This window comes from Ostrea edulis, chromosome 10, assembly GCF_947568905.1.
Source record: "Ostrea edulis chromosome 10, xbOstEdul1.1, whole genome shotgun sequence".
NCBI classification, from domain to species: domain Eukaryota; kingdom Metazoa; phylum Mollusca; class Bivalvia; order Ostreida; family Ostreidae; genus Ostrea; species Ostrea edulis.
Window position 1 is genome coordinate 37,994,340 of NC_079173.1, and position 13,170 is coordinate 38,007,509.

The following is a 13,170-nucleotide window of genomic DNA, read 5'->3' on the forward strand; positions in this document are numbered from 1 at the left end:
GTAATAACACAAATGGTTTGTGAAAATCGGGATACTTATTGGTTTTCTTCTTCTTCTATTTTCAAAGAATGACTGTGTATGGTATTTGGATGTTTCACAGTTGTATCGCTATCAAGGGAATCCATTTCAGAACAAAATACGGAGAAAGTGAAAAATGGTTAAAGTTTAAACCCCGAGGTTGTTCACATAAGGTTCCATATTGTAATCAGCAACACTGTGCAGAAACTGTGACATTCTTTTCTACATCAAATCATGGATTCATTAGTAAATTGTTGTCTCACAGCAGGAATGTCATCTGAAATTGATAACAATCCATAGCTCATACTTTTATTAATGGTGCCACTGTAAATTGCACCCTTTATCTGACTTCACAAATTTTCATTTTTAGCTCACCAGGATGATGCTGGGATGAGGTACCTTTGTGTATGTTGCCACCTCAGAATTGTTTTAGTTTCAGAGTCCATGACCATGGGATTACTCAAGACCTAGTTACCTGGCACATTGCCAAGTTATCACATAAACTTGTCCAAGGTACCCGGACCAAGGTACCCGGACCATCACCTGAACCATAGTTGTTTGACCAGAACTTGCATGGATGAAGCATTTTAAATGCTGCATATGTTGTGTAATTTCATGTAAGATGATATTAATTTTGTTATGAACTGAATATCGGGAAGCATCGAGACCACAATGACCGAAGGTGGGCATATTTCCCGATATTAAGTCAATAGAACCTTTTTATTACATTTCTTTTTTTAAAATTCTTTATATATGCACTTCTAATTCTAGAAGCACACATTCATTTACATTTCTGGTGACAGATGGAAGTGTTTAGGTCCATTATTATTTGTACACAATATGATGTCACAATCATCCAGTTATGTAAGCACGCAGATGTGACATCATAATTGAGTTAAAGCAGTTCCAACATTGCAGGCTTTTATAGCTCAATAAAAGCTCAGGTAGAATCTATTGGAAAAAATATCAAAATAAGCAACAAGGCCAGATTATAGGATTGGGAGGGGGATCACTCAAGGAGAGTGAAACAGATAGTGAACTTGCTTAGATAATGATAATTGCCATTTAAGGAAGGCTAAAATGCTGAGAGTATTTAATGGAACCTTTGTGTATGGTTTCCAGATAAGTGTCTAGAAGTGGGAATGTGCAACATATAGATTAAACCAACCAAACTTTGTGTAGAGGGCTTCTGTATGTGACCAAGGCCAGCACATATTCCCACCCGCAATCAAATCTTTGGGCAAATTATGTCAGTGTCTGATTCTTTTTCTGTCTGCAACTTTAAACCTTGGTCTAAACTTTTAAATATGAATGCTAGATAGACACTTCAAACTTTCAAGGTCAAGGTGAAAGATAATTTTTTATTATTGTTCAAGGTCATTTATTAAGGTCAATGTCAAGTTTACAATATTTCTATGACTCCATGTGGTGGTGATGGGAGGGTGATCATGTTTTTACCAATATTATGATTTGCCATTTTAGGCCAATTAAGCTATCTGCTGGAGATCAAGAATTTTGCAGAAATTCAGAAGTGATTTTGTAAAGTCGTGACATTTCATTGTGAACACAAATAAATTAGATCATAGTGTACCATATTATAGAAAACACTTGCACATGCAATTAAGGATTGTTGATTATTTAATGTACAAATAAATTTCTTCAAAATTTACTAAGCATATGGCATTTAACAATATATGAATTGTGCATGTACAGTTGAGAATTTAACTGAAAAGATGGAGCCTCTGTACAATATCATATTTAGCCCTGAATTATGGTGATGGATACGGACTTTGAGGTAAATGTCTGGCTGTTCATTAATTAACAATGTCAGCTGTTTACCTGTGACACCTGATGGGTTCATATCCCTGAAGCCTAACTGAAATAGATCCCTGGACTCTCATAATTACATACATGTATATGCTGTGCATTAAGGTCTTAAAATTTCATGAACATCCTACTGTACATGTTAAAGTTGACCACTAAGTCATCGATTATTATGGCCCTCTGCATTAGCAGGTTTTTTCCCCACCTATTTTGGAAAGATCGTATAATGTGTATGATCATTATTAAACTGAGACTAAGGGTGATATGGGAACCAGTTCAATTAAAAAGAAAAGTACAATGACTTTTTTTTTATTTATTGTGAAGTGGTATGCAAATGTGCATTCTAACATTTTTAGCATTGCTTGATATACATTTACAACTTGAATATGTAAATTATGAATTTTCTTCGCATATGAAATTTATTCGTGTTGAATTTATAGCAGTGTGCATTACAACTCCCCAAAGGATGTAGTTTAGAAAAAGGGCTTATATAATTGCAAGAAATTATGCCAAATAACAATATTTGTGCCATATTTATGACTCCATGAAGGAATTTCCATAGTTTACAATCTAGTGTTTTTTCATAAATATTTCATGGTTAATCTTGCGTTAAGATTTATAGAGCGTGTCATATCAAGTTTGGAGGGAAGAGTGATATCCTAGCTATAAGTTACTAGCTAAAGGTTAGGAATATTTGACTCTGTTGTGCACAGAAAAGCTTGATATTGGGGTTAAATTTGTGCAATGTAATTTTTTTCCTTTCACGACTTAACTATACATTATGTACATGCATATATATGGCTTCCTTCCTTTCCTCTGGTTAATTTCAATGCAGTAACTAATCAAGTTTCACTTTGAATGAAATGATGACTGGTGTATATGGCACTTCATAAAATGAATTTTTTTTTAATTCTTTCCGACACTCTGCAGCTATTTTAAGGAATGATCTACCTCTTAGGCTCTTCATAGAAAAATGTCACCAAAACTCTCATGTTTTCTCAACGAACAAGTGAAAACATTTGTTAAAATATGTGAGGATCATTTGTTTATGTAAATGTATGTATATAATTATATATTCATTGAATGAAGAAGAATCGTGTTTGTGCTAACCAGGTCACCCTCTTTAAAACCATTCATAATATTATATATTTAGAATTCTGCGAAATTAAATGTTTTTGATTTTCAAGGGAGGAATAATACGTCGTCATAATGGCTGACTTCTTTTTGAAACTTGTATGGAAATTTAAACATGATAAATATCAGCAATACGTGTATACTGCTTTTAAATCTTCTCGCCTGGGAAGTTTAATACAATATAGGTTATCGTCTCGACCGCTGATCTGTAGTTCATATGTTCGAGTCTTGGAGGAGTTTTAATGTTTTTCTTCTGTAGATTACTTTGTACTAAAACTGCATTTTTAACCTAAATGTTAGGGTAAATTTGAATTTTTTAAATTCAATATATCATTATATATATCTTGTCCATTTTCTGTACATATCCTCCATTTTCCATCCATATCAGATTAATTTCTCTGGTGTGTTATATATATATATATGTGTATGTGTATATATATATATATATATATATATATATATATATATATACACACACACACACTCGTTTCCACTATGGTTTCTTTTTTGGACTTTAAATTCACGTTGACACGTTTTTTATGTTATATGCAAAATATGGAACATTAATTATCATGAAACTCCAAGTTAGAATGATTATTATAATTTGAGAAAATTGAAATTTCTGGAACTTATAGTTATTTGACCATCAGGAAGAATAATGAATTGTCAGGGTTTTGTAATCAAACAATGGTGCTCATGAAATAATGTTTTAAATTTCTTTGTATAGTTTCCTTGGTGTTTTGAACTTTAAAATGGACCCGAAAGTTGAACAGAGGAAATTCTAGATCTAAGATTCCTTGATAACCTCTACTAGGATCATTGACTATAATGATAGGTTTCTCTTCCTCGCTGCTTCTTCTTGGCAATCTGTTTAACGTATCTGGTCAAAAACATTTTGCCTGGTTCATTTTGCATTTAATCATTCAATTCACCTTACACTTAACTTCAAAATTGTTTACTCTGTTAAGAAGGTTTTTTTTTTTAACATTTGGTATTTTAAAATTTTCTTTTGAAAACTTATAGAAAGTCTTTACACTGCATTTTTTGAAATTCTTGCTAAAGCTTGATACTCTATACGGGGTGTTTCATAAATAAATATATGTATAACGTTTTGTTGTTCCTATATTCATCAACAAAGTAATAGATAAAACTCTGTTAAAAATATATTTTAGATTTACTTGAGAGAGAGAGAGAGAGAGAGAGAGAGAGAGAGAGAGAGAGAGAGAGAATGAATATGATACCGTACCCCATAGATTGGCCCAATTATTAAAAAAATACATGCAAATTTGAGTAAATTTATTTTATAATATGTTATCATGGTGGTTCAGAGTTTGAAATTTAAATTCAGTCACATACTTCTTTTATAACCTTTGTAAGAGATTGTTCATACAGTGTAAGTTTAGAATGAATTGACCCTATCTTTGATTTTAGCAATTTGATGCCTCTCCTTGCAATACTTACCATGCAGGTTATAAGTTGGACTTATTTGAGCAGTCTTGGTTATGCAGGAAACCTGTTGCTCTTACTGTTTTAGTAATTCAGACAAAGCTGAGTCACTGTGTAGTAATGTTCTGACCAATTAGAAAATCAGATTGAAACTGGATCAGGGTGGAGACTCCCATAAAAATTACAACCAGTGCAAATTTTGTAGTTCATGTTGAGAATTATATTATAGAGATAGTTGTGTATTGGTAGTAGAGTGGTCTTTCCCAGTGGATAGTAAGAATGTTTACCAAATTGTCAAAGTACCAAGACTGGTTTGACAGACAGAAAAGATAATTCTTTGAGTATTTATCCACCTTTCACGAGTACAGGGACATGGGCAGCAGACATTATTTCATGTAGGATCGATAACTACAGCTTTCCATCCTGTGCGACCAAGTGATTTTTTTTTTTTTTTATGATTTTACGATGCCTGATCATTGATCAAGAGCTTTGCAGCCACCAAATTGAGTTTTTACAGGTGAGAGGAGCCTTAGCTTCCTTTCATTCATTGCCATTTTATGGCTGAATTGACCACATGCAAAGTTATTATTTTCCAACTTGTGTTCATCGAATCCTTACGAAAATGAGATAAAAATATTCAGCGATGGGATTCTCCGAATGCAATCATGATTTAGAATATAAATTTATAGAATGCGTGTCATTTTTTTTTTTCCAGTATTAGCTGAAGACAAAACAAACTCAAAACACCTTGAAATACATTAATTTAATTGAAATTGAAGAAATCTTGTGTTCTTATGGTGTGTTTCAACACATCATAAGGTTTTGTCTGAAAAGGATGATTTATTGTGGTTTAATTACTGAATGAATAAACTTTTAAGAAAATACCCTCTAGCTGTTAAATTTACAGAATTCAACTGCATTGCAAATCTCCATACCTTTTGTCATTCTTGATATATTTGTGCCCCCTTTTCAGAGGTATATTAAGTTTCAAGGTGGTCAAAATGTGCTAGCTATTAAATTTTAAATGTTTTGGGGTGTCAATGTTGAATTCAATACTGCGATTTATTTTGATAGATAGCCCGTCTAAAGCCTTAAACCAGACAGAAAGATCAAATGGCAGTGTGTTGTGTTTCTTCGTTTAATACTCTTTCCATGTATTTATTGGGGGTGTTTTTTTTAAATATCATAATATTGAGTTTAATGGATGAAAAATGTTTTGCCATCATATACATATTTTTGTTCAACAATAGCTCTGAAAAACTGTAAACCATTGCCAATTACAGTTGAGGACTGAGAAGATATACCCTCTGAGGCACCATCTCAACAGCTAATCAGTGGATGCCACTCTCACAAGTTTTAAAGGGGCCCATCTTCTGTATAAGCATTTTTTTTTTGTAAAGATTAAAATATTTTGACTAAATCTGTAAACTACAGACAAAGAAATGAACAATTTAAACCATTGACACTCTGACAGAGGATATAGATATTGTATGCCTGAATGACAATCATTGCAGAATATCAACAAAAAAATACCTAAGGGAAGTAACTCTGTAAAACATCCCAAAGGTACAGTCTGTGAAGAGAATGCAGGCATTGTTCAGGCCAAATTTTCAGTTTTCTTTAGATTCCTCAGATACATACTTTGAGGACCATCATTATAATAGACTAACTGTTTATGGGTGAACGATTATCACTGTTGTCGAGTGTTGAGGGGTTGCCATGATATGAATCTACACCAGTCTGATTGTATCTGTGGTGGGAAGGCTTACGTTTACAATATCTCCTATACAGCGTTGGGTTATTTCTGGGTAGAATTTACACCAAGCTGTAGAGCGACGACAGAATTCGACAGGTCAAATATCTCAGGCTCCAAATATGATACTCAATACCTCGCTTGATTATTGGAATTTAAATTACAGCCATATTTTATACCTGTTCACTTATCTGAAATCCAGTATACCTGGATTGAATAATAAATCTTCCGACAACAGCTAGGGGGATTTGTGTTTGCTAAGTTAAACCTGAAGATAGGTAAAATTCTGTGCATTAAAAACAAGTTTAGCAGTTCATTTAATATGTATAGTCTTTTAAGAAATGATCTCCCTTTAAACATCAAAGGCATCCATTGTAGAAGAAAATTTCTTAAAATTAAGATAGCATTGGCAACTAAACTCCAAGTAGCAACCAGGTTTTAAAAAAAACAAAACAAAAAAAACGAATTCACTTTTATCCATTAAGTTAAAAAATATTTATTACACAGCCAGAAGATAGGCGCTTTGATCATCAGTGACACGTGGGTTCTGTTCTGTTAGGAGATAGAGGGAGTATGATCTCTCTGCCAGATCAGGAGTTGTCATTTGGCAGTGAAGAGCAACATTCATGCCTAGCAGTTGTGCCTAGACTTCCCTTTTTTTCGCTAATGATATTTTGACAAACATATATGAATAAATTCGAGTTTATTATACTCCCCTCCAGGAATTCTTTTGATCAACTCTGACGGGTACGTTTTTTTGTATTAAAGCACAAAAAAATTTCCACAAGTGATATTGAATAAATGCATTCAAAATGTGAGTGATTTGGATAGCACAAAAAATACATGATAGTTATGTTCATGATGCTGATCTGGTGTTTAGGATGGGCAGATCAGAACATGCATATACATGTAACTATTTTGGTGAAATTGAAGTTGTTATAAAAACTAAATGTTGGGAGGTGTCTGCTGGCTGTACAGATAAATATATTACAGTAAGACTGTGCATGCCTAAATATCATAGGCCACTCTATACCACTTTATAGATCTACTTTCAAAAGCAAATTGTACAATTCACAGCAAACAGAATTGCGAAATGTACTGCAAAATGTAAACTGGTGGTAGAGTTCGCTGATGAGGTAAATATCTCTACCAGCAAAATTGATTCCTTATTACCATTTAAAAATTACTAGCATTTAATGAAGAAGAACCTGAAATAGTTGCATTGCATTATCTGCTTTCTCTAACTGTGAGAGGACGGAGATTATATATTTCTGTATATTTTAAACATTTTACAGTAGTTTGCTTCATGAACCTGTACATCAGGATATGTATACGGTTGTTTCAAGATTTCTGATATCATCAGATGAACAGGGGGGATGAAACAATGAATTGATACAAATGACGTCTGCTCTCTCAAGGAGGATGTCACCCTTCATATGTCCTGGTAGTTGGGCAAGTTACAGGATGTTGTCATAGTTACATAACCCCTGACCCTTCAAACCTATCTTAACTTCAAATCTGTCTCCATTTGGAACACTGCAAATTTGTCATTTCAATTCCAGGATAAAGCAACATGCAGTTCGTGGTGAGTACAGAACGAGCGAGCTTGATTATATGTAGCGTACATATGGTGTATATTACTCTATTCAAGTATTCTGTATTTTCGTAGTATGTAGGTGAGATATGATACGCAGTACGCATAACTTTTTGTTGTCCAGACATCTTATCGTAATTTAGGGCATGTGGTAATTAAAAACTGATAATTTGAATTTTGTTCGTTCAGTTATAGTACTAGTTTACAGTCACGAATTATCAAGTAAACCAAAAGTTCATGAATAAAATAGAACTGCTCTGTTAATGTTGCTGAATGTTTGGAATTTTTGTTTTCTGTATGCATGCTTGCAAAAATCTATCAGTTTGGAAGTCCAGCATGTAAATGAAGTTTTAACTTCCTCAGTTAAAAAAGATTCATTACACAGAGAAAGAATGGAAAAAGTATTAATGACACGAAACACAACTTTCCCCCTCTAACCCAGTGTTGAATGTGTACCAATATATATGCATATATTTAAAAATGTAATATTTTTTCTATAACATGGAGTTTGACACTATATTCTTGCCATATTACACTAAACTACTACTGTAGCAGATAATTATTTATATGTATATACATGTATATACACACACCTGGGGTTTTATAAGATATGTTTAATGTGTTAAGTTCAATACAGAGAAGTAGATATAACTATGTAATGAAGGATATATGCAGAAATTTGTAAACGAAAAATATATTCAGTTAGACTAAAGCATTATTTACAGAGTGAAGCAAGTCAGATAATGACTTAATTATAGTTCATTTGCAAACATCCAAATTATGGTATTCTGTATGGGCAGGATATAAATATTCAATAACTGTGGCACCACCCCCCACCAATATATATGAAATATCCTTACATTCAATTTTCCTGAAAGGTTAATTTGTCACAAATAGCACCAGGGCATTTCTTTCATGGATATTGCAAACCATTGTTAAAGAATTAAACTATCAATATTTTTTTTCTATACCTGAACATCATGCTAGAATTGGAGAGGTTTTCACCAAATGAATTGCTGTTAGTAATCATTATGGGGAAATCATGGTAATTGAATTCTGTCTTCTTGTCAGGCTAAAGATAATCAATTCAAAAACATTGTCCAAAGGAATTGGTTGGGATTCATGGCTAATTAATTAATTGACAGCCAAGAAAAAATTCTATCATCTCAAAAAATTAGCCATTATCTTGGAGTGAGCAGAAGGCCAATAAAATTTGGATGTAGAGAGAGCTGATCAATAGGAATTCGATTGGTATGGAACAGGTTTTCTTCACCTTTCCATAGGTCCAGCTCTCAATATTACTCATCTTAACATTTCATGTGCATATTATCAAATAGGATGTTTGGAAGGATCTACATACATCAGCCATGTGATTTCCTTTAGAAGTATCAGTGCTCTGAAACCCATTTTCTTTTTCTTTCAATAGTTGCTGACAAAATGAAACATCTGTAAGTGCCCCCCCCCCCTACCCTCTCTACCCCCTCCTCTCTCTCAGCCTTATTTCTTTTCACCTCTCAACAATTGACTGTGGTTCATCTGTGCAAATTATGGTTGAACAGCACCACTTGTCCACCTAGAGCAAAGCCAGCTTTTCAGGAGTTTGATTCAGAATTTAATAGTTGCAGGGCCACAGCTCTTATGAGGGCCCTTTAGACGATTCAGAATTTAATAGATGCAGATCTTCTGAGGCCCCTGGAGGGCTGGGTTAGATCCAGAATTCAATACTTGCAGGGAGAGCTCTTTTGAGGGGCCTTGAGGGCTGGGTTAGATCCAGAATTCAATAGTTTCAGGGCCAGCTTTTATAAGGACCCTTAAGGGCTTGATTAGATTCAGAATTCAATACTCTTACGAGGGCCCTTGAGGGCTGGGATCAATCCAGAATTCAATAGTTGCAGGGAGAGTTCTTATGAGGACCCTTGAGGGCTGGGTTAGATCCAGAATTCAACAGTTACAGGGCCAGCTCTTAGGAGGGCCCTTGAGGGCTGGGTTAGATCCAGAATTCAATAGTTGCAGGGCCAGCTCTTAGGAGGGTCCTTGAGGGCTGAGTTAGATCTAGAATTCAATACTCTTACGAGGGCCCTTGAGGGCTGGGTTAGTCAAAATTCAATACTTGCAGGTAGAGCTATTTTGAGGGCCCTTCAGGATTCAATAGTTGTAGGCCATCAAAGAGAGATCGATGTTTTGCTGATAGTTTGTGGTTTTGGTTTCACAGACTTATTACGTGCCATGCGTTATAAAACTTTGGTATATCTTAGCTGCAGCTTATAAAGATAGATACAAAGATAGTCAATCTTCATTCACTTTATCATTAATTACACAACAGTTCAATTTTATTTGATCATTCACAGTAAAAAGGTCAATATATTGCTGAATTACTATTGGACATTTGACCAGTAGATTCTGTCTGTATATGTAACACGATTATTTAATGTGGTGAAATCGTAGTTCAATGTTAATAAAAAAGAGAGTAAAAAATCTCTAGAATGTTTCTCTAAGGGATGGGTGGGTGACATATTAAATCAATGTAACACACACAAATAAAACATGGTCTTTTGATTTTTTTTAGAGACTTTGCGAAATTCATTTGAGTATTAATTATATGTAAAATATTGCGTTAATCGGATTTTTCAACACTTCCATTTTTAATGTATAGCATGATATCTGGTTGGAATATTATTCTATTTTGTGTAAATATTTCATCATATAAATGCTAAATTTTGTTTGAAAGTATCGCAGTCAGGTAACATTAAACAGTGCTTTGAAATTATTCCGAACTATGATATAGCAGGTATATTTATGTGAAACCTCACACTCTTTTGTAATGAATATATATGATGAACCAGAACTCAATTTATTTCTTATTTATAAAACTTTAAAACATTATCCCTCTAATAATGTAACACACACAGATAAAAAAGATTGATTTACATCATGCTAAGGGCCATATTTCACATTTGTCATCACTTAATTGCATAAAACAATTTGAGATAAAAAATCAAAAACAAAAGAGGAGATGAGATGGAACTTGTATCTCTGCTTTGGTGACATGTATCCTTGTAGTCGGAATTTCAGTTCAACACTTTGTTCTGTAAACATTTGATTCAGTAGTTGATACAAATGTATTCCATCAAAAGATTTCTATCCTCTGAAGTAAATGGCATCAGCATCGCACAACCATCCAAGAAAATAAAGATAATTGTCTATCGTGATCATCCTACATCTTATAAATGCATTACAACTCTACCAGTGACTTAAAGGGGCCTGTTCAGACAAACTTTCTCTGATCCTTCAACAGAGAGAAACAAGTCATGAAATATTTTCATTTCAGATCAACCTAATCCTGGAAAGCTTAAAATCAATTATACCCAAAGTTAGAATCGGGCTTAGATTTTTTTTTCATGCCATAAAAAAGACAGAAAAGATACGTGTCAAGTTCAGGTAAAGGATAGATATCAGGTGAATTGCTGAAATCTCAAGTGCCATTATTGTCCCAGGGACAAATATAGGAACTCCATATCGGCCAAGAAATTTTTCAGAAGTCAAGCCATCAAAAGACCCCTTACACATAGGCATAGTGAAGTTGACAAGTAAAATAAGGTTAGAGGTTTATTCATTATAAATTTAAGGCTTAACTGGCTAGATATCAATTACCGAGCTTGTAGGATCTATAGATCGACTCCGTCTTCTAGGTAGGTTTGTCACGTTTTATATCTTGGATTTGCTTAGACTTGATATAAGTGATTTGACTGATGTTAAACTTGAATATATATATATGCTCTTTGGTTGTCTTTACGAAGGGACTGGGTTGATCTACCGTATTGGTTGATGTCTGTTTCTGTATTACCATGGCCCCTTTCAATACAGAGTGAATGGCTTTAATTTATTGCAGGTACTCGAGACTCCTGGAGTATAACTATTTAACTTGGATGTTCTTTCATATTGCTCTTTTTAAAAAAAAAAAAAAAAGAATTCTGTGTTCTTTTGTATAACTTTTCTCAGAAACCCACAGACCAACTTTCGAGTCTTTTCAATGAATGCATCTGCATGTTTATAATGAAGTAATGTAGTGGGTACTATGAAAGATGAATACCTGATGAGTCCAGTTAAATGAAGTCGGAGAGGACAAAATGTGATTTATGGTTTATTGACCAGGAACAGTTGTCCTCCATAAAGGCTGGGCGTATTAAGTCCATTGTCCCTTGTCCTTGTTTGTAGCTGTCGGAGCAGAAGAGCCATGTGGAAATGAAAATCCTCACTGTCTTTTATACTGGAAATTCCAGAGAGCTTTATTATGTTCACCAGTCATAATGCATACCTTAATGACCAGCCTATTCTATATCTCCACAATTAAATCAAAGAGCATAGAAGAAACAGTGTTCCAACATGAAATCAATAAGACACTGGGCTCTTAACTCTTAGAAAAAGGACATGTTTGAGGGTTGGGATTTCTTTCTTATGGTCATAGAAAGCAATAACAAGATATTGTCAGAGATATCATATTCAAGCGCATCAAACACTACAATGTTGTGTTGAATGCTCTTAGTTTTTCTGTTGCAGAATGATCTGAATCTATATGTATTTTGTTAAGTGTGGCAGTCAAGCGTCATCACCAGTGGTCGGGGCTCAGTTGGTAGGGGTCCAGATTTCAGGGGCTCCGGGTTCAAATCCAATTTGTTGCATTGTTATCTCTCTTGTTACATTGGGTGTTGTGAATTTTATAATGGCAGTCAGCTGAGTTAGATACTCGTGATGGTGACAGCCGAGTTAAATACCCGTGACAGACAGCTGAGTTAGATACTCATGTCAGACAGCCGAGTTTGATACTCGTGACAGTGACAGCCGAGTTAAATACCCATGACAGACAGCTGAGTTAGATACTCATGTCAGACAGCCGAGTTTGATACTCGTGACAGTGACAGCCGAGTTAAATACCCATGACAGACAGCTGAGTTAGATACTCATGTCAGACAGCCGAGTTTGATACTCGTGACGGTGACAGCCGAGTTAAATACCCGTGACAGACAGCTGAGTTAGATACTCATGTCAGACAGCCGAGTTTGATACTCGTGACGGTGACAGCCGAGTTAAATACCCGTGACAGACAGCTGAGTTAGATACTCATGTCAGTCAGCCGAGTTTGATACTCGTGACAGTGACAGCCGAGTTAAATACCCGTGACAGACAGCTGAGTTAGATACTCATGTCAGACAGCCGAGTTTGATACTCGTGACAGTGACAGCCGAGTTAAATACCCGTGACAGACAGCTGAGTTAGATACTCATGTCAGACAGCCGAGTTTGATACTCGTGACAGTGACAGCCAAGTTAAATACCCATGACAGTGACAGCCGAGTTTGATACTCATGACAGACAGCCGAGTTTGATACTCATGACAGTGACAG

The 13,170-nt window shown here is 34.8% G+C and overlaps 1 protein-coding gene across 9 annotated transcripts in view; it reads left to right on the forward strand.

Moving 5' to 3' along the window:
* Window positions 1-13,170, forward strand: part of LOC125666003 (RNA-binding motif, single-stranded-interacting protein 3-like) — a 100,857-nt gene that overhangs the window by 39,544 nt on the left and 48,143 nt on the right. The window contains exon 2 of one of the 9 annotated variants that reach the window (XM_048899073.2): window positions 7,738-7,760. The exons of the other annotated variants lie outside the window; for them this stretch is intronic. Coding sequence (XP_048755030.1) covers window positions 7,749-7,760 — 12 coding nt within the window. The 5' untranslated portion in view covers window positions 7,738-7,748. The remainder of the gene's footprint in view (window positions 1-7,737; window positions 7,761-13,170) is intronic. 9 annotated transcript variants of the gene reach the window in all.